This window comes from Martes martes (assembly GCF_963455335.1).
Source record: "Martes martes genome assembly, chromosome: 1".
NCBI lineage: Eukaryota > Metazoa > Chordata > Mammalia > Carnivora > Mustelidae > Martes > Martes martes.
The window spans coordinates 209,979,415-210,003,703 of NC_137888.1; the positions used below are offsets into that span (position 1 = coordinate 209,979,415).

The following is a 24,289-nucleotide window of genomic DNA, read 5'->3' on the forward strand; positions in this document are numbered from 1 at the left end:
TCTGGCCGCATCTTCTGGAGCCGCACATCTCCCCCCCTACCCCAGTAGCGCTGGGGCCATGGGGGTGGGGGCGGGGGGACGATTGAGGCAGAGACCTGGAAGCTTCCGTCCTGGAGAGCCTGGAGCGGAGCGCACGTGCAGCCGCGTGGCAAGGCCCCGCCCCCGCAGCCGCGGAGGGATTTGGAGGGACCCAGGCTGGCCTGGAGGGGTGTGAAGACCACCCGAGCAGAGCTGCCTGCCGGAGTGGGACCGAGGCAGGCCGGAGGGGTGGGGGTGGGGGGGCTTGGAACCGAGGGCCCCGCGCTGCCTGCCAGCCCCCCCCCCCCCGCTCGCTCCGCCCCCCCCCCAGGTGGGGCTCATCGCAGTCTGCCAGAGGCGCCCCCACCAGGCACGTCCCGCTCCACTCAGGTGGGGCTCATCGAGTGGGCTCGGGGTGGGCGGGGCCGGGCGTGACTAGGGAAGTGGGACTGGGCCGGGGCGTGATGGAGGCCGAACCCGTCCCAGACTTCTCAAAGCTGCAGGAGCTGCTGGCGCCGCCGTGTCTGGACCCTAAGCCGCCCCGGGCGTCCCCTGCTCAGCAGGCACCAAGGACCCCAGGATGCCCCAGACCTAATGGCAGGTGCGTTCAGGAGCGGCCCCTTCCCCGAACCTGATCCAGTGGTCAAAGGGTCATGACCTCTGGTTCCTGGGGTTATCCAGGGGTCACAGTGTTAGTTACTGGCACTTAAAAAGAAGTTCTGGTCCCGAGGGATCCTTGGGGTCATGTGGGGGTCACATGGGGGTCAGAGGCCACGCAATTCCCCCATGTCTCTGAGGGCTACATAGGTGCTGCCCAGGGCTGGGGGTGACCACCCTGTCCCTTGTCCCCAGGTCCTTCTGGCCTGCACGCCAGGACTCGGTCACCACCCTGCGTTTCGTCCAAGAAACAGCAGAGGGGCTGGTGCAGCCCCCTGCCCGGGACAACCAAGCCCTCGGGCCCTGCTGGGAGCCAAAGGCTTTGGAGACTCTGGGACCCTCGCCTCTGGCAAGGGATGCCAAGAACATGCTGGCCCCAGTCAGCCAGGCATGCGGCAGCTCGGGGCCCCCGGAGACTCCCCCAGCCCCCTCAGCCCTACTCCAGAGGAGGCCCCGGAAGCAGTCAAAGCCCCACCCAGGCGCTGAGAAAGTGGACCCCCGCTTCGAGGGGGTGACCCTGAAGTTTCAGCTAAAGCCGGATTCCAGCCTACAGATCACACCCAGCTACAGGTAGGGGCTGGCCCAGAGGAGGGCGCCCTTTTGCAAGTTATAGTGATAATAGTGGGGGCGAGGGCCTCTGGGCATCGGCTCGTGGGGGCGCCGCACACCAGCCCTACGTTACAAACGGCCCAGTCTCTGAGCCAGACCTCAGGCTGCGACCAGTCTGGGCCTCCGCTACAGCGAGCCCGCAACGTCCTGGTCCGAGCACAGGTCCCGTCTATGAGACGGGCCTGACCATCCTGAGGGCTGCTGCTACTGTTTACTCCAGTAACGATCATGACCACCACCTGTCAGGAACAACAACGAGGAGAGGTAACAGGTGGCCCTTGAGGTGTCTATTGGCTCCCTGAAGCCTTGTGAAGCCCATTTTGCAGATTTGGGGACTGAGGTGCAGACAATGCGATCGCTTATCCGGAGTCACCCGTTGAGGTCTCTAGAGAAATGGGGTCTCAAGCCGGCAGGCTGGCCCCAGACTTCCTACCTCTTCACATAATAATTATTATTACTGATGGGGGGGCAAGACCAGACCTTTCAGACAGCAGGTGCCTCCCTGGGGATGCTCCAAATCCTGAGAGTAAATCGTCACACCAAGGGGCCACTGCTTGGGACAAGGTTCCGGTCCCCCCCCAATGCTAACTCCTATGTACTCTCCAGCCTGGCCTGCAGTAGCCGCTCTCAGGGTCCCTCTGCAGGCCCTGCCGGGGGTCCTGAGGCCAACTCGGGAGGCGGCGAGGCCCTTGGTGAGTCCTGGTGACTTAAGAGCTATAAATATGGGGGGGGGGTAGTTTCCCATCCTCTCCTCCTTCCCATGCTGCTTCCCCATTTAGACCCATCCAGAAGGAGTCATGGTGCACCTCCCTCCGCTCAGGCTGAGTCACCCCCGCCCCCGGTTTCCTCCTCTGCTTAGCTTTGCCATCTGTCTCCCTTCCTTGCTTTCCCTCTGTCTTCGATCTGGTAATACCCGGGGCTGGCCCAGGGCCAGGTGGGGCCATCGCAGCGACTAACAAAATGCCCCACCTGCACAGGCCTCGTGAGCCCAGATTCTTGGCTTCTGGCCCTGACCCTTGGACCTCTGCCCCTTCAGGGCCCCGGTGCTGTGCTTCCTGTAGGACCCAAAGGACCCCCCTCTGGAGAGATGCCGAAGATGGGACCCCTCTCTGCAATGCCTGTGGTATCAGGTCCTCAGGGTGGAGGGAGTTTGGGTTCTTAGCCGGTGAGGGGCTCTGGGAGGGGAAACCCTCTGCTGTGGGGAAAGTGGTTCCTGCGCGGCAGTTTCTGGGCCCCTGCTGCGTTCTGATGGTGTTTTCTCCAACCCCCGTCCCAGGTACAAGAAATACGGCACCCGCTGCTCCAGCTGCTGGCTGGTGCCCAGGAAAAGTGTGCAGCCCAAGAAGTTGTGTGGCAGATGTGGGCTGTCCCTGGGCCCCCACCAAGGCCCGACTCAGGAAGGGTAAGCCCTTCCTCACCCAGCTGAGCCCATCCTGACTCAGTTTCTCCAGGGTGTGGGGGAGGGGATGGGCAGAAGCCCTCCTGGGAGAAGTGGGGGAAAAAGACTTGGGTCTTCAGGGGCCCAGCCTGCCTCTTCTCTGCCCCCCTCCTATTCAGGGATCCCAGGTGGAAGACCCAGGCCTCGGGCTCCAGAGTCCCTGTCTCGGGGGGCCACTGTCCCCCCTCTCTGGCCCCTGGTCCCGTCAGGTTGGGCTGAGCCTCCCCTCCGAAAATATTCTCAGCAGTGACACTCCTCCTGTGCACAGCAACAGCAATAAAGAACCAAACGACTCTGAGAAAGGGTGCTGTGACTTGGGGATCCCACCTCATGCACATTTCCCTCCCTCCCCCGTGCCAGCAATGTGGGGGCATGTTTTCTCATTAGGATTCTGAGGGACACACACACACACACACACACACCCATGTACACAGGGACCAGCCCCCCCCACCCCGAGAATTAGCCACATTCGCCACAACATCCCACATAGGGCACCAGCTACCCCTCGCAGAGACAAAGAACACTTGCAGAAAGACAGACACACGGCGCCTGGCTGGCTTGGTCAGTGGAGTGTGCGACTCTCGAGCTTGGGGTTGTGGGTTTGAGCCCCAGGTTGGGTGTAGAGATGACTTAAAAAAAAAAAATCTTAAATAAAGGCAAGACAGATACGTGTGTGTGGGCTGACACACATTCACACACGAGCCACACACACCCACATGTGCTGACACGTACGTGAGACAGACCACACGCTAGGCAGAAACCCACATTGATCCACACACATCTGATAGACACGTGTCAGTGGACACATGAGATACACATGACAACACGGAAGATACACCCAGGTGACACACACATTGGCACACAGCGATACACGCACAGTGGTCCCTTCGGTGGCCCCCTCTTCCTCTTCAAGAGCTCTCTAACCCCACCAAAGGGTGTCCCTAGCCTGAAGCCAGAAGCCACGTGGGAGAAGAGGGCCCTGGCCAGAGCTCAGCCTTGTGGCTGTCCCCAGAACACACAGGGTACCAGTGCTCACTGGGAGGACTGGCGGGATACAGCCAGGCTGGGGGGTGGTCCCCCGTGGCAGCAAGTGAGACCTGCCTGGCCACACACACCCCAGGAAGGGGAGCCCCTGTGAAACCCTCTTTGTCTCTCTTGGGTGAGTCTATGGGGAAGGCCTGGGCCCAGTTCCTCAGTACTCCGATCCCTGACTCCTTCCGTCCCACCATTCCTCGGCTCAGAACACCCTCCCCCATGTCTCCCATAGCTGCTGTCCTCTCCTTACTGGGAGGGTAGGCAGCGTTCCTTGACTACCCAATCTAAAATGTACACCCCACTCCTACACTGTGTCAGGCTCTAGTTCAGCTCCTCACTGGTCTCCCTCTTAGAACCTACCAGAATCTTCAGTTCTCTACTGCTTTGGGCTTATTTCATTCACCTTGATCTTCCCATCAGGACCAAGACTGCAGGGGTCCAAGACCACAATCGGCCACCCCACTGCCCAGCATGGGAGTTCTCTGGGGATACACATTGAGCACGCGAAAGTCTCAGACCGTGTCCCTGTGAACTCACGGCTGTTTTTACCCACTTATTCAGCATTTATTGAGAAAGTGCTGTGTGCCAGGCCCCACTGGGGACACTTTGTGGTGACTAGAAAAAAGATCCTTGCTCTAGTGAAGCCAATATTCTAAAACGGCAGTAAACAAGTACTCAATTAAATATCTAAAATGTGAAAATAAAATCTATAAGGAGATAAGGGGTTGGAGGACTACCTCAGTGAGGCTTCTCTGAGGGGGAGACATCCAAGGCCTCTCTGACATTTGTATAGAAACCTGAGGATCAGGAACTGGCTGTGGGACTTTGAGGGGAGGACGGTCCAGGCAGAGGGAATGGCAAAAGCAAAGGCCCTGTGGCAGGCTGGACTTGGTGGGACTCAAGGAACCCCGAGGAGGCTGGTGGGAGTGGAGGGAGGGGGTTAAGGGTGTGTGTGACAGGAGGGGCCACACCATCCTTGTGCTGTTGCCTGCTGTATACAGGCTTGGCCGCTAGTTCCTTCCACCCCCCGGTCCCCCAGCATCCCCCATTTCCTGTTCTTACCTTTGCTCAGGAAATGTTTGCCTAGGGCAGCTGACAGAGTGGGAGCTGTCCGGGACTGCTTCCTTCTCTCAGGCTCTGTTCCTGCTTTTGAGGGAGGCAGAGACTGCCAGAGTGGGGGGAGGCCAGCTGTTATCTCCTTATGCTGCAAGGGGTGAGCGAGACGGTGGTGTGCGGAGGGGGTTGCATGCATCTCATCTGAATCGTGACAGGCAGTCAAAAGGCAGGCTGGGGTAAACTGAGGCACGGTGGATGGACACAGGGTGGAGGTGGCATTGAGGGTGGGGCGGGGAGGCACTCTCTAACATAAGGAACCCTTTAACGGGAGGGACATCTCACTCATAGTGCAGTCACTGTCCGCATTTCCTCATCCTGGCAAGACCTCAGGATAGGAGCCCACTGCCCAGACCCCTGGGAGGGGGCTCCACCCATCCTGGGAAGACAGCCTCTGCTCTGCCAGGAACCAGGCCTGGGGGAATCACCTAGCTCCCACCCCACAGAGTTAGCGGGGTTAGAGGGCAGTGCTGGGCGGAAGAGATAAGGGGCAGGGAACTGGAGGAAGGAGTGCGGTCCCCACCCCGGCCCAAGGTTGGCTGAGAGCAGGAAAATGGACACGGAGCGAACATGCTCCAGCTCACACAGCATGAAGGCGCCTTGGACCGTGCCTGACACACAGTAGGTCCTCAGAAACAAAAGAGTCCATGTATGAATAACCCTCGGGGTTGGAACTGGAGCCTTGGGTTGCTTCCTCACGGCAGAGACTGAAGTGGACGGACCCAGAGTCCTTTATAAAAACTTTATTGGGGGGGGTAGAAAATGGGCGTGATGCCCCTGGAATTGAATAAATAAATGAATGAATAAATAAATACATAAATAAATAGAACAATAAGTAAGCCCCCGTGTGCCTCTGGGGGGCGTCCCCCGGCCTGCGGGGAGAAGGGAACCGGCTCACGCCGAGGTCAGCTGGATGGCGAAGACCTCGCCCCCCGCCTGCGCCTCCGCGGTGTCCGCAGCCTCGGTTCCGCCTTCAGCGCCCGTGCCCCCGCCAGTGCCGCCGCCTGCGCCGTTGAGACACACGGCCTCACCGGAGCTTTCGGCCTCCTGCACGTTATACTCGCCCTTCTTACAAGCGGTGGACTGGACGTAGAAGGCCAGGCCGGCCCCGGCGGCCAGCAGGGCCGCGCCCCCCGCCGCGCCGCCCACGGCGACCCACAGCCACGGACCTGCGGGGGTAGACCCTCAAAGACAGTGGACCAGCTCAAGGCTCCCAAGCCCGGCCACCTCTGTTCCCTCCCCATGGGCGAGGTCAGCGCTCACCGGCCTGGCAGAGAACCCCAGGAAACTCACAGCATGGGGTGGGGGAATGGAGAAAGCCCCGAAAGGCTACCCGAGCGCTGGTACGACCCCAGACCCGTTTTACGCATCACTTCAGCACAGGAGGCGAGAAGTCCCCAGCCTCAGGGACACCTCCAAGTCAACCAACTCTCTTCATCCCCAAGGGGATGAGGGCGGGGGGACCCCGTCATTCCTTCACCCCGGAAAGCCCGAGACACACGAAGTGGGAGGGAGGGGATCTGGGTGGGACCCCCCACCCCCGTCACCCCTATCTTCCCCGTCACCCCTTTCCTCTGCCCTAGGTCCTCTCCAACACTTCTCCACAGCGGCACAGTGAGGGGGGTGAATTGGCTGGTCTTTACCACACAGGACCTACCCCAAATTAATAAGCCCCTCCCACAGCCGTCACAGCCCTAGAGGGTCCCTCCCCCTGAGCTCCAGTCCGTTCCCTCTTCCTCCACCTTCCACCCCCAACCCTCCATCAAAGCCCCATTCGTCAGGGTGCCCCTGCCTTCTGCCCTGCCCCATCATCTACCCAGAAGGAGAGGGAAGCAAGGACCGGGTTGGGGGGGGCAGGGAGCCCAAGGCGCAGGCCACGCCCCCTGCAGATCCCTCGCCCCGCCCCCAGCTGCCACTTACCGGCCACGCGCACTGTGATGCGTCGCGCGTGGCGCCCATGCGCGTTGGTGGCTGCGCACTCGTACTCGCCGCCGTGGCTGCCCATGGCGCCCGCCACGCTCAGCGTGCTGTTGTTGCTCGACAGGCCGATGTTGAGCGCCCCCGGGGGCGCGCGCCAGCTGATCTGGGCTGGGGGCCAGGCCTCCGCGCGGCAGGTCAACGTGAAGTTCCCGCCCGGCCGCACCCCTCCGGGAGGCGAGGCTGCCAACTCGGCCACCACCGGCCGGTCTGCAGAGGACAGGAGGTTGGAGGAGCCCCTCAGAGCCGGTCCAGGCACTGACCAAGGGCCCTTCCGCCCACCGCAATCGGAGAGCCCTGCTCAGATGGGTGGGCAGGGATCCGGCCTTCCGTCCCAGCCACCACCTCCGCCTACTGTGCGGCCGCAGTCAGCACTAAAATCCTGTGCTCAGTTTCACTGAAGGAGAGAAAGTGGGGACCTGCACCGTGCCCTTCTGACCTAGAATTTGAGGGGGCGCGGGCGCCTGTTCCCTGGAGTTTTCATTATCCTCAGGTTTAGACCGGGAATTCTTGTCCCCAGGAGGGGGAGGCCTGAAGGAGTTACCCTTGAACTGCCCTGGGCAACCCCACTGCTGCAAGTCACCGTTTTGGGAACTGAGGGCCCTCTAAGTGGTGCTGCTCCCACTCACACTCCACGCCCACGGTGACCGTCCGGGCGTCCGTGCCATGCATGTTGGTGGCCAAGCAACGGTAGGTACCCGCATCCTCTCGGGACACGCGCAGCCGCTGAGGCCGGGGCACGCCCTCCCGGGAGCAGCGCACTTGCGGGGACGGGCGACCCCGGGCGGCGCAGGCCAGCCCTGCAGCCTCGGCCCCTTCCAGCCATGTCTGGTGACTTGGGCAGGTGGACTCATCCATTTGCGGCGGCGCTGCAAATCAGCCATGGGGGGACGTCAGGGAGGGTCCCCGACCCTGGGCCACCCCTACTTCCCCGCCAGCCTCGGCCCCGCTCACACTCCGTGCTCACGGCGACAGTCTTGACCATGGAGCCATGCCGGTTGGTGGCGTTGCAAATGTAGATACCAGGTGCCAGTCCACTCGCGATGCTGGGGACTCCGGGAGGAGAGTCTGGGGAGGCCAGCGGCAGCAGCAACCCCTCACTGGCACCCTCTGAGCCGATGCACTCCACACTTGGCTCTGGCTTTCCATCCACGTTACAAGAAAACAGCTGCCCAGATCCTTCCACCCACGTCCAATTGCTCGGGCAGCTCTGCTCCTCGAAACTGGGGCCATCTGGGGAGCAGAAGGTTACACAGGGACTGGAAGTCAGGCCAGGGTTATCCTGACATACCCCATCTTGCCCCGTGTTGTCCCCACTCACATTCCACTGTGACGGCCACAGTTTTGGCCACAGAGCCTTGAGCATTAGTGGCTTCGCAGCGGTAGGTTCCTGCGTGCTCCCGCACCACGTGCAGCAGGCCCTCGACGACCCCAGCCTCCCCAGAGTGCACACAGCTCACGCTGGGCGGCGGGACCCCGTGCGCCACACAGCTCAGGGAGACCTCTGTTCCTTCCAGCCATGTAATGTGTTCCGGGCAGCCCATGCTGTCCAGCGATGGGGCGTCTGGAGAAGGAAGTGTCGTTGGGTTCGAGGTTTGGGGACTGGCCTAATGTCCCTAGACCCTCTTTCCCTATGAGGGAGGCCACAAAGGGTTGGGCAGGCTGTGCCCTGCCCAGAGACACTAAACCGAAGAGATTTTACCCTGGTAGGGTGGTGAGCTGTTTTGAGTCCTTTTTTCTGATTCCTACAAAGTACCCACAGGCTCGTCCCCAAGTCTTTGGCCTAGAAACTCTTAAACGCCTTGCAAAGCCCACCTTCCCAAGATTCTGCCCACATGCCACACCGCAGACCCTTAGGGACACATCTGCCTCTCCTCCTCCCTCCTTTTTTTTTTTTTTTAAAGATTTTATTTACTTATTTGACAGATGGAGATCACAGAGAGGTAGGCAGAGAGAGAGGAGGAAGCAGGCTCCCTGCAGAGCAGAGAGCCCGATGCGGGACTCGATCCCAGGACTCCGGGATCATGACCTGAGCCGAAGGCAGAGGCTTAACCCACTGAGCCACCCAGGCGCCCCTCTCCTCCCTCCTTCTGCAAGATCTTCCCCTAATCCCGCTCACCAGCCTCTTCCGTTTTTCAAAATCCTGCCCGAAGACACATTTCGGACCCACTCTTCCCTGTAGGCTAGTTACCCCTAGACCCCGAGAAACAGAAATGCGCCTGTGCACCCCCACTCACACTCCACCGTCACCGTCACTTCCTTGACTGCCTCGCCCTGGCGGTTGACCGCAGTGCAGCGGTAAGTGCCGGCGAGAGCGCGAGTGACCGGACCTTGCAGGCCCAGCGCCAGCACCGCCCCGCTGTCAGGCCGCTCGCAGTGCACGGAGGGCGCGGGGTTTCCGCGGGCTTCGCAGCGCAGCGTCTGCTCCGGGCCCTCCGGCCACGTCCAGCTCCTGGGACAGTCCGAATCATCCAGCCGAGGGGCGTCTGCAGGCAGGGGCGTGGGCCACTGAGAAGCTAGACGCGGTCCTGGAGGAAAAGCCCCACTTCCACAGCAGGGCCAGGGAGCGGACAGGCCGCTGGAAATCACGAGGAGGGAGGCGAGAGGTTAAAGACCAACTCACATAGGACGCGGAGTTCGGCGCTCTTGTTCTTGCTTAGGGTCTCCCCGACCACCTCGAGGCTGGCGTCGCAGAAGAAGCTGCGCTTGTCGTCGTCCTCGGTGGCATTTAGCTGAAGCTGGGCGGGCTGCCCCGGGACCACGGCTGGAATTCCGTCCAGTGTGACCAGGGCTCCGGGTCCAGCTGCGCAAGTTACTGTCACCACCTTCCCCTCGGGGGTGCTGGGCTCGCTCAGGGTCAGGACCGGCGCGGGGAAGCCTGGGGACGGGGCATTGGCCGGGAGTCCACCGACCACGCCTCTCCTTGCGGGTCGAGGCTGCCCCTCATCTGCCGGAACTCTCCCGGCAGTGCCGCCCACCCATAGGCACCGTGCCCCGCCTCTCCGGATGCTTAGGCTCCGCCCCCTTCCCACCCCGCCCCCTTGAGGTCGTTTGGCCACAACTTTACAGGGTCCTCCTCGGGTTTGCGATGTTCCCCTTCGGCGGCGGCTCAGACTCTCCCTCTACAAGTGTTCAGTCTCAGTCCTTCAACCTTCCCACCCGTTAGGGACTTGGAACCACGGCTATTCCTACACTAAGGCCCCGCCCACCCTTTGCCCCGCCTTCCAGTTCCTCTGGCTCCACCCCTGAGCCGCGGCCGTTCCGCTTCACTCCCTCTTACTGTAGACAGTCACGTCCTCCCGGGTCTCGCGGCTCTCGCCCCCCAGGGTCACGTTGCAGACCAACTGCCTGGCGCCCTCCTGTTCTGCGTTAGCTGTGGCTGTGGCAGTGACCACGAGCGCGTCGCCCTCCAGGGTGATATCGGGACTCAGCCTGTGGTCCCCCAGCGCCAGGTAGACCTCAGCCTCCGAGGCTGGAAACAGCTCGTCCAAGGTGCAGCGCACGGGTCTTTCTGAGCCCACTTCCAAGAGCCGGGGAACAGCGAGGCGCGGGGGGTCTGGAGACAGGGCTGAGGGTCGAAGAACAGAGCCTGAAGATCATGTATCAAACACTTGATATGTACTAAGCGCTTTACATGCACTATCTTACCCTATTTTCCTCAAGGCACAGGGAGGAAAACAACTTACACCTTGTGTATTTTGGAGTAAGGACTGGAATTCAGATTTCTTTGCCTCCAGATTCTTAAACACTCGCCCGACTCCTTTTTGTCCCCTTTGGCTCCCTACACCCACTCACCGAAAGTTCGGAGTTCTCTAGGGGCGGAGCTGTTTGAAAACAGCCCCAGGCCATGCGGCCGCAGGTCCAGCTCCGCGCGGCAGGAGAAATTGGCCCCATGGTCCTCCCTTCGCGCCAGTACTGTAGCCGTGAGCACCGCGCCCCGCGCTCGGGGTGGCTCCCCGGCGAAGCTGCGACGGATGAGCTCCTGCGCGCCCCGCAACAGGGTCAATGTGAGGCTCCCACGAGGCCCAGCGCCTGGGACCCTACAGCTCAGGGTGAAGTTCTCTCCCACAGGCTGCCAGGCCGGCAGCGGTACCAGCTCTACGCGATCCGGTCGCTCTGCAACGGGAGAACCACTGCTCTTGGAAACGCTGGGGCTCAGAGGCACGTGGCGTGGAACCCAGGGTCCCAGAGGCGGAGAGCTTGGGGACCCAGGGGGTGGAGCCTGAAGGGGAGGACCCTGGGGCCCAGGGGGCGGGGCTTGGAAGGAAGGGAAAATACTAGTAGAGTGGAGCGTGGCCGCTGAGAACTCACGGAAAGTGCGAATGAGCCCACGCGCCTGCAGCGTGCGCCGCGCGCAGCGGAAGAAGCAGACGGGCTGGGTCTCCGGCTCGCGGATGTCCACCAGCTGCCGCGCCAGCCAGCGCAAGCCCCTCTGGGTCCCATTCCGGCGCAGCGAGGTCTCCAGGCCACCGCGCTCAGGTCGTGGGCAGTTGGTGCTGCAATTCAGCCACAAAGATCCCCCGCGCTCCACGAGCGCCACGCGGGGCTGCAGGTCCGCCCAAAAGGGCTCCTGCGCGACCGCTGACCAAGGAAACGTGGGCTCAGCCTGGGGAGCCACCTTCCTGGTATCTTTGTGCCCCTATGTCGAATCAGGGATTCCCGGGGAATTAGCAGAGGCCACAGCCAAGGAGGAACTCAGGAGTCCCGCGTCCTGCCCTGGTCTCAGGTTTGGAGGCGCGCTCCCAGGGTTCAAACCTCGAGGGCGTCTCTGGGACATGGCAGCAGAGAGCCCTGGTCTCCAAGGAGCCGATGGAGTGATGGGAAAGCATGGGGGGGGGGTGATGAGATGAAAGACGGGGTCTTTGACGCACACAGCAATGATGGGAAGAGGGGACCTCGCGTGGAGGAAGGAAACGAACTGGTTTATGGGTTCTTGCGGAGAGGGGGAGACAGGTTGAGGCGAGGGCAAAAGAGAGATGAGGCTGAGTCAAGGCTAAGCGAAGACCCCCAAACCCGGGAGAACACAGAAAGAAGACTGAGGCTGGGCTCATGGAAGGAACCGCGGTAACAGATGAGGGACTCCGTTGCCAGGGCTCCGGATGGAGCGGGAATAGCGCCTCTGAGTCACAGCAGTTGGGGAAATCGGGTCTTTCTGGACCACGACTGAGAAGGATGTCAGTCCGTGAAACATGGAGCATAACAGAGCGTGGAGAGGTACCCCGGAAAGGGACACGGGAGACCCGGGGTCTCCAGGGCATGAGATGGGTGCGGAAGAACACCCAGGATCTCGAAGAGGGCAGGGTAGAGACCCGTGCGAGCGAGGAGTCTAGGAGCTGGGTCTCCACTGCGTGTTGGTGGGGAGAGGGATGGAGGGAGAGGCCCGGGCTCAAGGTGGGACAGGAGCGTGGGAGTAGAGCGAGACGAGGGCGGAGCTGGGAGTGGCTTGCGGCCGCTTCTCTGGTCCCGGAACTCCGCCCCCGCCCTGTCCACCCTGAGCCAGGACCGGGCTCTTACCTGAGAGGCCGAAGAGCCCCGGGCCCAGGGCAGCCCAGAGGCCGAGCAACGCCCGGCACAGCCCCGGCGAGGGCCCCGGCATCGCCGCCGCGGGGGAAGCGCAGGAGGCGAGGAGAGCGCGAGCGCTGAGCTGGGCGAGAGGACGGCTCGGCGGGTGGGTTGTGGAGGAGGCAGAGTTGCGTTCCGGGATTGGTTTAACGTTGGTAACTTGGTTTCCAAGGAGGGGGCGGCGGCAGAGGCGGCTGGGGGGCGGGAGGGCGAGCGTGCTCCAGGCTCCCGGCCTCGGCGAAGGCGTGCTGGCAGGAGCAAGCGACCCCCGGGGTCTACGTGGAGGCCCGCCCCATCGCCCGGAGCCTTCTGGGGGCGGCCGCGCGCTCCCGCGTCATCCTCGGCGGCGAAGCCGAGGTCCGGGGTTGCTGGGTTGCCCTTCTCAACACCCCCCGCACACACACACCGCTAGCTTGGATGCCGTGGTAATGAGCTGGACTCAGAGCTCCGCCCCCATAGTTAGTTTCCCCACCCCACCCCCGCGGCTCTTGGGCAGGGGATTGATGTGAGGGTTGGGAGAGATCCGTGGAGCAGAATGGGGGAAGGTACAATTCTAGGAAAGGGTGTGGGGATGCCTCCCTCACTGATCCTTTTCCTTATGACCCAGGGGAGCTGCGCGCTATAGCCACGCCCCTAGTCCCCCTCCGGCTCCGCCCCCGCACGCGACAGAGGGGGTGGGGAAGAAAGTGCCAGCGAGTCGGGAACACGTGTGCGTGCGCGCAGCGTTCGCGGGCGTCTAAATTAGGGTCGGCTCTGCTCTGGGTCTGTATTTACCCAGCGTGCAGCGGGCACGTGTCTACGCGGCGTGTGTGAGCGCAAGCGGCGGAGGAGCGCCCCCGAATCCGCTTTCGGCGCGGTGGGCGGGGCCCCGGACCGCACCGGCCCTCCCAGACATCCAGTGCGAGCCCGGCTTGTGTGTCCACGCGAGACCGAGAGACCAAGTATGACACTTCGACCCTGCATCCGGGCGCCAAGCTTTGACACCCCCCTGCGTGTGCCCACCAGGCCGGGCGATCATCAAGACGTTGCCAGGACGCGAGTCTGTGACACCCCACGTGGGCCATCTGAATTTTTCTTCCCAGCAGTCACAACATGGGTACCTTTTCTTCGTTATCTTCGTCCCTAAACGTGTCATGTGACCCCGTCCATTTGCTCTCTCACCGCCAGCGCTAACGGCGAACTGTGGGGGTCAGTTCTCGCTCCACCCCTGTCCTCCAGGAAAGTGCTGGGTCTGAAGGGGAGGGGCGGGGGGGGGAATGGGAAGGGAAACTTAACATCCAATCGGAGCTGCTGCTTTGCAGCGACGGAGCCAATGCGGGGGGGGGGGGACCATACTGTGAGCCAACCCTCCCACAGCCCAAGCCCTCCAGTGCCCAAGCTATGCCCATTTGCACCGAACTGATAATGCCCACAAGGGAGGTATATTACCACACTCGTCTGGGAAGTGAGGGGCTGGTGCGCCTGGGTCCTCAGCTGGATGGGAATGAGGAAACCTCAGGGGCCCTCAGAGAGACAAGGAACTTGGAGAAAGTGACGGAGGCAAGGGCAAACAAGAAGGCCACTTCCTCAGAGGTGGTACCCTAGTGGGGGACCTTTAGGCCGCGAGACAGAGTGACGGAGGAGGACTTTATTGAATCAGCGTTCCCCAAATTGTCCCAGATGCCTTTTTCCTCCGACTCAGCCGGCAGAGACCCTGCTCTCTTTACTCTGGTTCTGCACCAATGGCCATTGTCGCAGGTAGACGGCCCCCACGACGAGAAGGATCCCCACAAGGGCCGCGATGGAGCTGGAGGCCAAGGCTTTGGACGCGGGGCGCCAAGCTGGGGACGGGAAGTGAGAGTGAGGAACGGAGCACAGGGAGGTAGGCCCACCCGCCGGGAGCTCCCGCCGGACTCGCTCGCCCTACCGGCGTGGTGCCCTGCCCGTCCCCTCCTCCAGTGCCCGGGATGCAGAGGTGCCTCACCGAGGCCACTCAGCGTTATGGGTGCCGAGCTGCTGCGGACCACCATGCCGTCAAGACTGAGGCGTGCGTGGCAGGTCACCGGTTTCCAGAAGTCGCGGAGCCTGGCGGGCGCCGTGTAAGTCAGCGTCACGTTGGCCAGATCAGAGCCGTTGTAGCGTCTCAGGTTCTCAGAGTAGATGACCCGGCTGCCGCGCCTCAGAGTCACCACCAGGAAGCCCACGGGGAACACGTGCGTCACGTGGCAGCGCAGAGTGTACTCGTTGCCCACCAAGAGCGGAGGCTCCAGGATCACGCTTCGCGGCCGCTCTAAAGCAAGGGGCGGAGGGGGGGGGGCGCTCTGAGCCAGGTCCGCGTGCGCCCCCTAGCGCTACTGCTAAATACCCACTTCCGTCCCCCTCCCCTCACCCCGGCAAGGCCTGAACCCCCGTCCCTCACTGTAGGCGGTGATCTTGGCTGTGGCCCACCGTGTTTCTCCTGCGCAGGTGACGAAGCAGCGCACCTCGGAGCTCCAGGCTCTCACGTCCAACAGCTGGTAGGCTACCCAGCCGGGCCCACTGTGCGTTTGGCCCCGCGGCAGCTGAGTGCTGAGGCTGGAGTTCTCCGGCAGGGGGCAGCTAGTGCTGCAGTTGAGCCACACGGAGCCCCCCGGCTGCACCTCCTTGAACTCGGGCCTTAGGCGCACCCAGAACGCCCCTGGGGTCTCCGAGGGCGCCGGGGAGCTTCCTCCCGGGCCTTGCACCCGCGCTCTCCGGCGCCGATGCGCTCTTCCGCCTCCCGGGTAGGCGGCTGCCAGCAAAAGCAGCAGCGAGAGGGGGAGCAGAGACCCCATGGCAAAGGGCCCAGACTGAGGGGCCCGAGCGCCTGGGAGCCAAGGCTGGCTCTGGAGATAAGGAGGCCGGCAGCCCCGCCTCCGCAGCCCCACCCAGAGGACAGAGGCCCCCAGTGGGCCGAGGATCCTGCAGTGTGGAAGCCCCTCAGGCCCTCCCTCAGCTCTAGAAGAAATTCCAGACCTTTGTAAAGCAAGGCTCAGAGAGTTTGCTGAAGAGGTATCTTTAATTCTCACTTGAGTCTCCCAAGGTCCTAACAAGCCCCAGATTTGGATTAGAGCCTGAGGGGGTGGGCCTTGAACCGGCAGCTTTTTCTTGGGGGAGGAAGTGAGAGGACCAGGCTGGAAAGGGCTTCAGCTGGATGGGACAGCTCCCCTCAACTCACACAAAGCAAGTGTTTATGAAAAAGCTTAATTAGCACTAGAGAGAGGCTTCTGGAACTGGGAGGGGGTCTTCCCAGGCCTCTCCTCCCTACTGCCTGCAGGGCCCTCGTCTCTGCAGGAACCTGAGGCTGCCAGAGTGCTCTGGTCTTGCATGGTCCCACTGAGATGAAACAGGACAAGGCGGGGACACACAGGGGTTGGGAATAGTTTCATAGGACTCCATGGTTTAGCTGCCAATGCATGGGCATTCATGTTTAGGCACGCCACAGTATCATTGTGAGCACTAGCAGAGATGCATATGGGCAGAGAGGGGGCTAACAGAGGTCAGTGTCAATGATGGGGGGAGGAGTCTCCAGGCTCAGTGGGTTGCTCCTAGGCGTGGCACCAACTAAACCGTATCACCATAGTCAGTCTCCTTCTGGAAGAAAGCAGCTTAGCCAATGGAATGGGAAATCCCAGCCCCACTTGATCTTTTTGGCCAGGTGCTCCTGTGCAGTACACAACTAGCACACCTGTACCTGGCAACCCTGAATGAGGTTAGACTGAGAGCTCCTTGAGGACAGGAACTCACGTTCCTCTTCTTTACCATTCTAGCCCACATAAAAGGCACCCAATAAATAGCTGGTAAAAGAACAAATTAATAAATATGTCATCATTAAAAGTTGGGGACAGTCCATGGACTGCAGGGCTGGAGCTGGCATTTGTCAGAGGAAGTATGGGGGTATGTGTTTCCATGCTGTTTGTGTTTGCGCAGGCTACTTCTCTCTTAGGACTGGAGCACCTCAGCACACGCAGTAGGGGTGTTTCACTGTTTCCCAGTTGGGGGTCCCATGTTGAGTGTCCCACCACACCCTCCCTAGACAGGTCAGGCCCTTGACATCCCTCAGTCATGCCCCATGTCCTGCCCCCATCTTGTGGCTCAGTCCTGTGCCTCCAGGTCAGGCATGAGGCTTGGGGATCCTAAGTGTGCCCGTGACAGGACCCCAAATCCTGTCTGTATCCTGAGGCCTCTATCCTGTCCTCAGGCATCCTGGGAAGGTGGGTGGAGCTGCATAGCTCGTGACCACCCTTGTTCAATGTGGCACTGCTGCCACCGTGTGGGGGGGCTGAGGGGGAGGCTGGTTCTTGGCCCAGGTTCAGGGCGGCGTGGCCGGTGTGTTCAGCTTCATGGCAGCTGCCTCCTGGGCCTTCTGTAGCTTGTATTTCTGGATCTTTCGCTGACGGTTATAGAGGTAAGCGGCTCCGCTCACAGTTCCCAAGAGGACAGCAACTGCCACCACGATGATGATGGCCATGTTATTCTGGTGGTCTGTGGGGAGGACACAGGGCTGATGAGGGTTGAGTCAGGCTCACTGTCCCTGCCCTGCCCTGCCCAGCTCCAAACCCCAGCACACTCACAGGTCACATTCAGGACCACTTCGCGGCTGGTCACCCCACGGGGGCTCTGGGCCTTACAAAGGTAAGTGCCCGCAACCTCTCGCTTGACGGGTCTCAGGTCCCCGATCGGCAGCAAAGCATTGTCCCCCTTCCGGTGACATTTCAGTTCAGGAACTGGGTTCCCCCAAGCTTGGCACCGCAGGGTCTGCTGGGAGCCTTCCTCCCATGTCCAGTTTCCCGGACAATCCCTCTCGTCTAGTCGGGGACCATCTGGAGAAACACAGCAAGATGAGGGAGGGGTGAGGAACCAGGAGGACACCCCTCACCACCTAGGGCTGGAGGACTCAGGAATCTGGGGAGCGGGCTGGAGGGGGCCCTCGGAGGGCAGGAGCTCATGGGATCTTAGGGGCTGGGTCCTCGGGATTGGGGGTCACTGGCCAGTGGCCCCACTCACACAGGACTCGGAGTTCCCGGATCTGGTTCTTGTGCAGCAGGTGTCCAGCCACAGTCAGGGCAGCAGAGCAGGAGAAGCTGCGTCTGTGGTCCGCAGCGCTGGCATTTAGTTGGAATGCTGCCCTGTGTCCTGGAGACTCGGATGGCAATCCTTCCAGCGACACCGTGGCTCCAGCCTGGGCCTCACACTCCACAGTCACCGAAGTCCCTTCTGAGACCTCTGACTCACTTAGGGTCAGGTTAGGCGCGGGGAAGCCTGGGAGGGGGTGGGTGCACAGTGAGCACCGCCCCCTAGCATTGGCCCCGCCCCTGGGAGGCCCCGCCCCAATCTTGACTTACTGTAGAGGAACACATTCTCCTCCCTCTTCTGGTCTCGACCTCCCAGGGTCACCACACACGCCAGCTGCTGGATCCCCTCCTTTTGTGAGTTCGCCTTGACACTGGCCATGGCCAAGACGGAGTCCTTGATGTACTGGGATGTAGAGTCCAGTTTCTTTTCTGCTAGCGTCAGGATGACTTTGGCCTCCGCAACTGGGAACAGCCCATCCAGAGAGCAGTTCACAGTCCACTGTGTGCCCACTTCCACAATTGCGGGGGTAGCAAGGCGTGGCTGGGTCTCTGGCAGGACTGGTGAGAGAGGGTGGGTGTGAACAGAGAGGCGACAGGCAACCTGAAGCCCCTTTCTGGGGCATTTTCATTCCCCCATCTGGGACATCCTCTGGTTCCCAGAGACTGCGGCTCCCCTGTCCCAGAACCCAAGCCAGATTACAACCTTTTCAGAAGGTCCTGAAGCTGGGGCACCCCATCCTGGACCACCCCACCCCAATGCTCAAGAACATGCTCTTTCCTGAAGCCTTAGCACCCTGACCAGAGGCCTCTCTCCCCTGGCTCCCCAAGCAGGAACAAAGCCCTGAGCCCAACCTCTCTGGCGGCTCCCCAGTGCCTCACCAAAGGTTTGGAGCTGCCTGGGGGCCGAGCTGTTCTGGAACAATCCCAGCCCTCCGGGCCTCAGGTCCAGTTCCGTGCGGCAGGAGAAACTGGCGCGGTGGTCGTCTCTGCCCGCCAGCACCGTGACCGTGACCTCGGCGGGCTCCCCGACGGCCGGCTGCCGACTCAGCTCCTCCTCCCCGCGGAGCAGCACCACGGTGAGGTTTCTCCGGGGCGCCCCGCCTGCCACCTGGCAGCGCAGGGTGAGGTTTTCGCCCACGGGCTGCCAGCGGGGCAGGGGTGACAGCTCCACTCGCTCCGGGAACCCTGGGTGTTAAGGGGGCGGGGGTGGTGGTGTGTGAGCAGGACAGCTGCCCGCAGGGGGCGCCGGGGCGCCGGCTGCACCTGTCCCAGGAGCCCCGCCACTCTCCACTCTTGACAAACACTCCCCAAACCACCCGAGCGGGACAGGAATGTGAAGAGCTTCGGGATAAACCGGTGGGAAATCCCCAGGTGGTTGTGAACGGGGCAAAAGCAATTCTTTAGTTTCAGCGTCTGAGAGTGAAATGCGGAAAAAAAGCTCAAAATCTATCACCAGGAAATTTAAGCTGCCAGGTCCAGTAGAGATTGTTTCTAAAAGCCACCCCCCCTCTCCGCTCCCCCTCCTCCTCTCCTTGGCCTCAGTTTTCTGCGAAGCACCCCTCACTGTGTGGCATCTGAAGGTGACATCCATCCACTCAGTTAACTTGTCTCTCCTCTATGTACCCCCTCCCCCACCACGGGAGGTCAGGCCGGGGGCGCAGGGGTCTTTGCTTTGTCCCCTGACCCACGCCGCTAACAGTAGGCTCTCTATATTCATAGAATGAATAAGGGTGAGCCACCCACACTGACTCGAGGCCTTTCAGAAGCCCCCTTTTAAGGGAAAGAAGTTCCCAAAATGCAAGAACCACCAGCAGACACTGAAAACGAGCCTCTGAACATCCCCTGAAAACACAACACGGTGGGCTTGGCTTCTGCCACGGTCTCCACTTCAAGCACTTCAAGCCCGGGCTGCCCATGAAAATTGACGGCAGCCGTGACTCAGCCCTGAGATGGGACCCCCAGCCTTCCCACGGAGGGGTCTTAAGGACTGCGGTTCACTACACCTGTCCCAAGAGCCCCTGAAGTGTCTGTTAACGTGTCCAGGGCTGACACCTAGCTTCGGGGCTTCGCTGCTACCTGCTGTATGCGAGTGAGTTCGCCTCTGGGAAAGGGGTAGAAATGGAGCCTCAGTTTCCTGAGCCGTAAAATGGGTTATCGGAGGTAAAACTTTTTTTTTTTTTTTTTTTTTATTTATTTGACAGAGATCACAAGTAGGCAGAGAGGCAGGCAGAGAGAGAGAGAGGGAAGCAGGCTCCCCGCTGAGCAGAGAGCCCGACGCGGGACTCGATCCCAGGACCCCGAGACCACGACCCGAACCGAAGGCAGCGGCCCAACCCACTGAGCCACCCAGGCGCCCCCGGAGGTAAAACTTTTATGAGTTCATTTAAGAGGTAGAGAGAATGACTGTTAAACAGGGGCATGAGGTTTCTTTTTAGGGTGATGGGGATGTTCTAAAATTAGATTGTGGTGATGGTTGTACAACTCTATAAATACGTGAAAAGGTGTTGAATTGTACACTTCAAAGGGGTGTCTTTGACGGTGTGTACCTCACACCGTATCTCAGTAAAGCTGTTTTAAGAAATAAAAGGGCAAGAAACCCCTCCACCTGGTGTGAGCATGAACTTGCAGAGCTGCTGTAAACCTCAAAACCTCAGCCCCCCACCGCTCCGAAATGGAACTCACATCTCCGAGCCCAGCTCCTTGACCTTCAGGTCAGACTGGGGGAGGAGGTCTGTGTTGCTTGGCCCTCTCTCTGAGCCCCAACCTCCAGTCCTGGTTACTTCACTCTTCAAATATTTGTCTGCCCTCCCTTCCTGTACCCAGCCACTGCCCACACATGTGGTCTGGATGAGGTCCATGCCCAACTGCCCTCTGGCTTCCCAGAAGCCTGCCGCGATCTAGAACCCTGGCCTGCTCACACACTGGCTATGGCTCCCTATCACCCTGCGGAGAAGGTCCCAGCTTGTCCACCCGGCATTTGAGGCCCTGCCCACCTCAGCTCTAGCCACACGGATCTGTCTGTATTCAGTGCCTCCTAACGCCCCTGCCCCTATCCACATGTTTTCCCACTCAAACCTTTGTGTAGTCTGTTCCCTCTGTCCTGAGCGTCTGTGAACTCCTACTCACCCTTCAAGGCCCAGTTAGGGGTCACCTCCTATAGGAGTTAACACCCTTATTCTTTCTAGAGAAATCTCAGCCACCCAGGGATCCTGCCTCAGCTTTACACTGGGGGTGGGGCAGGACCGAACTGGACAGAATGTTTTCTAGGGGACCCTTCTACTGTGTGCCAGTTCTGTTCCATTTCACAGAGCTGGAAATGAAGGCAAAGTCTGGTGCCTGAAGGCACGGAGGGAGAAACGTCACAGAGCCGGGACTCAGACTGGGGAGCACTGGGCTCTCAGCTATCAGGCCGAAATGCAGAAGTCTTTTGGGGAGGTTTGCTGGGGGTTTCACAGGCCACCGGGAATGTTCGGGGACTCCCCTCACCTGGCCAGAATCAGGACATGGTCCTGAAGGCTTCCTTCGGCCACGCACCATGAAGGTGGAAGGTCTTTTATGCCTCACGGCCTCATTATACCTGTGCAAGGAGAGCTCACGGGGAGACAAGCCATGTCCCCACCATCGCCCAGTTAGTCAGGGCCATGCTGGGATCGGAACCCGAGGCTGGCTGATCCCAAGACCAGTCGGCTGGTTCTCTTCCTTTTCTTTCTTCCTTGTTCTTTTTGTTTTGTTTAGTTTGGACTATAGTGTTTTATTTCTTTATGGCCTCTGGTAACAGAAATGCCCAAAGTAAAACAAGGCACGAGACAGATCGCCCCCTGCCCTCTCCCAGAGCAGCCCTCCCCCAGCTTCTGTCCTCACAGCTAATACGGTCACTTCTTGCATTTCCTCTCATGCCTCCTTCTTGTGACGACACAGGCGTCCCTCACCCCGCCGTGCTGCTCCTTAACACCAAAGTTGGATGCCACTCATTCTGAGCATACCTCCTTCCCTTAAACTTGACAGTACACTTGGGAGCTCATTTCTCCTTTCTGGACACAGGCGCTTCCTCCCTGATTTTTTTTTTTTGCACAGCTGTATACTATTCCCCCCACCCCACCCCAGCCCCCTATGCTTGCCCGCGTCTGCCCTTCCAAACAAAGCCCAGTGAATAAGCCCATCTCGCGCTCCGCCCCGTTCAGTTCCCTGGTGGGTGGGGCCGCAGGGAAGCCCGATTCCCAGCAGTGGGATTTCTATGTCCAAGACATGTGCCTGTGTCATTTGGAGAACTGACACCCCCCCCCCACCCCGCTCAGGGCTGTGCTCCTGATGCTCCCACCCTGTCAACAATGTCCCAGGACAGCCTACTCCCCGCCTCCCAAGTCTTGCCAGCGCGGTTCTGAGCAATTCTATTGACTGTTGCCAATATGTGAAAAATGCCATCTCCGGGCTGCTTTGAAATTGCCTCTTCTTTTCAAGAGTCGCATCTAGGACCTGTCATATGTTTAAAGAGGCCTAGAATATTTGAAGGAACTGACCGAATCTCTGTACTGCACTAAAGGCACCCCAGAAAATTCAAGAAGGGGTTTCAAAGGACAATGAGGCTCTCCGAGGAGGTCCCCACTAGTCCTTCAGTGAGTCAGCTCTGGTCCCACCAGCAAGCAGCCAGGGCTGTCCTGGCCCGCGGGGACCCCCAAGCACCCACTTCTCCCACCCAGCCCGCCTAGTCCGGCCCCTGGGCCCAGCCACTCACAGTACACGGCAAGGGACATTGAAGCCATTATCTGTTTGCCACAGTTTGCAAAGCATATGGGACGGCTATCTTCTTGCACGTCACTCAGTTCAAAGACCTTCCAGTGGGACCCATGGGCCACTTCCTTCTTCGTCAACTGAGTCTCCAGGCCCAGCGTGGGGGTCTGGTCACAGGAAGCACTACAGTTCACCTGTACGGTGCCTCCTCGGGGTATGGTGGCTTCTGGGGGGTGCACTGATATTTGGGTACCTCCAAGTCCTAGAACAAGAGACGGAGGAGGGGACAGGCATTACAAACGGGGTTCAACCACAATTACCGTGGACCCAGCCCGTGCCGGGTGCTGGGGACATCGCCTTGAACGAGACAAAACTCTGCCTTCAGTGTTCAAGACAGAAAAATTCACAGACAAACAAGATAATTAATAACTGATGTTAATCCGAGCTTTGACGGAAACAAAACAGGGTGATAGGACAGACAGTTCCTTGGCGAAAGAGTGATGTGTAAATGATGAGAAGGGGCTGGCCATTCAGAGGACAGAGACATTAATTCCGGGGAAAAGGAACAAGTGCAAAGTCCCTGTGGCAGGGTAGCTGGAGGAGAGCGAGTGAGGGGGAAGAGCTGAGAACAAGCAGGGTGGGAAGATCCTGTGGGCGGTGCAGGCCATGCCAAGGTCTTGTTCTCCATCCTGAGGGCAACGGGACACCATGGAGGATTTTGGCAGAGGATGGCCTGATGTCAGTGTTCTTCCTCCTCCCAAGGTGTGAGGTGGAGAGGATTAGCCCTCTGGGAATGGAGAGGCTCTGATTAAGCTGGCTCCGTACTCCCTCTGACAAGTGGTCTCCCCTCTCCAGGCCTCAATTTCCCCATCTGTAAGGTGGGTGAATATAGCCATCCCAGTCCCTGCTAATGCAATGGGCTCACAGCACAGCGCAGGGGAGAAGAAGCCGGGTTGTAGCGGTTAGCTTCCTCAGACTCCCCGCACCTCCGAAGCGGAAAAAAATGTCTGTCTGGGCCCACCCCTTCTCTCTCTCCTCCAGAGATCCTTGGCCTCAGTTTTCTGTCTGCTCTCTCTGGGGTGGAGGTGTGGGAGAACAGCAGCTCTGAAAATTCTCCTGGAGTAATGGGATGGTTCCCATTTCATGGAATGAAATGGCGAGGCTGGGAGAGGTGACGCTGCTCACCTAAAAAGCCACAGAATCCACACTGGCGTCTGGACTAGGACCCTTCGTTGACCTCCTACGCACAGGTGTCCCTTTCCCACCAGTGCGCTTCCCAGCACCCACCGCCATGTGTGACCCACGGTGTCCCCTTCTCCCCTCCCTCTGGTCTGGAGTTAGCGGAGGGGTGCTGGGACATCCCACTCTCAGCCTCTGGGCCCTGGGCAAGTCAGCCCTGGAATTCCCCCGAGCAGAAGCAGTCCCGGACTTCCCCAGAGGTAGGGGATGAGGAACAGAATGTACGCGTCTTGGGGGGGGGGGTCCCCAGCCTACTCAGCTTGGCGCCGGACCCATTCCCAAAGGGTCTGACCCGGTCCTGGAGCCAGGCGTGGCATTGGGCCAGGACACAACCATTTCCAAGTGGCGGCTCTTGCGTTCTCCGTTTTATTGCTGAGAAACTGAGGCTCCGGGAGGCTCAACCTGTAGCTTGAGGCCACCCACGGAGATGATGCAGGTCTGGATTCGAACCCAGTGCTGCTGTCTTCGGCTCTAGCCCCAACTTCCCACAAAGAGCTACCTAAGTACGATTGGGGCTTTATCCCCCGCTGGCCGGGAGTCGGTCCTCCCAGTGCATTCAGGGCGCTGCCTGGATTCCGGGAGTTTGGCGCGACGGCAGCCCCCACCCGTGACTCACCTGGGAGCAGAACTCCGGTCAGGGCGAGGAGCGCTGGCAGCGCGAGACGGGCGGCGCCGGGAGCCATAGCGGGCCGGAGGAGGGCGGAGAGCGCGCGGCAGAGGCGCAGAGGCGTGCGGCGCGGACTGGGCTCCCGGCGCGCGCGGGAGCTCTTATAGTGGCCGGGCACGGGGGGACAGAGGGGCGGGGCTGCTTTCCCGGAAACCTCGCGCCTTCCCCTCCGGA

The 24,289-nt window shown here is 60.4% G+C and overlaps 3 protein-coding genes across 3 annotated transcripts; 1 reads left to right on the forward strand and 2 right to left on the reverse strand.

The window, feature by feature from the left end:
* Positions 1–482: 482 nt before the first annotated feature.
* On the forward strand, positions 483–2,690 carry ZGLP1 (zinc finger GATA like protein 1; the record flags this gene model as incomplete). The annotated part of the gene is made up of 5 exons (XM_080827005.1): positions 483–619; positions 871–1,245; positions 1,891–1,976; positions 2,321–2,414; positions 2,561–2,690. 5 exons carry the CDS (start codon positions 483–485, stop codon positions 2,688–2,690), a joined length of 822 nt encoding a protein of 273 aa, XP_080683131.1.
* Positions 2,691–5,764: 3,074 nt separating this feature from the next.
* ICAM5 (intercellular adhesion molecule 5) lies at positions 5,765–24,185 on the reverse strand (the record flags this gene model as incomplete). The annotated part of the gene is made up of 18 exons (XM_080820221.1): positions 24,065–24,185; positions 22,214–22,471; positions 18,361–18,666; positions 17,752–18,039; positions 17,414–17,668; positions 16,981–17,229; positions 16,726–16,891; positions 12,362–12,603; positions 11,159–11,428; positions 10,643–10,963; positions 10,128–10,415; positions 9,471–9,725; positions 9,085–9,333; positions 8,169–8,411; positions 7,802–8,080; positions 7,477–7,716; positions 6,791–7,057; positions 5,765–6,039 (listed from the first exon to the last, which is right to left on the reverse strand). Exons 1-18 carry the CDS (start codon positions 24,129–24,131, stop codon positions 5,765–5,767), a joined length of 4,518 nt encoding a protein of 1,505 aa, XP_080676347.1. The 5' UTR covers positions 24,132–24,185.
* On the reverse strand, positions 14,023–16,718 carry ICAM4 (intercellular adhesion molecule 4 (Landsteiner-Wiener blood group)). Its single transcript, XM_080797367.1, has 3 exons — positions 14,808–16,718; positions 14,373–14,678; positions 14,023–14,229 (listed from the first exon to the last, which is right to left on the reverse strand). Exons 1-3 carry the CDS (start codon positions 15,199–15,201, stop codon positions 14,087–14,089), a joined length of 843 nt encoding a protein of 280 aa, XP_080653493.1. The 5' UTR covers positions 15,202–16,718; the 3' UTR covers positions 14,023–14,086.
* Positions 24,186–24,289: the final 104 nt, after the last annotated feature.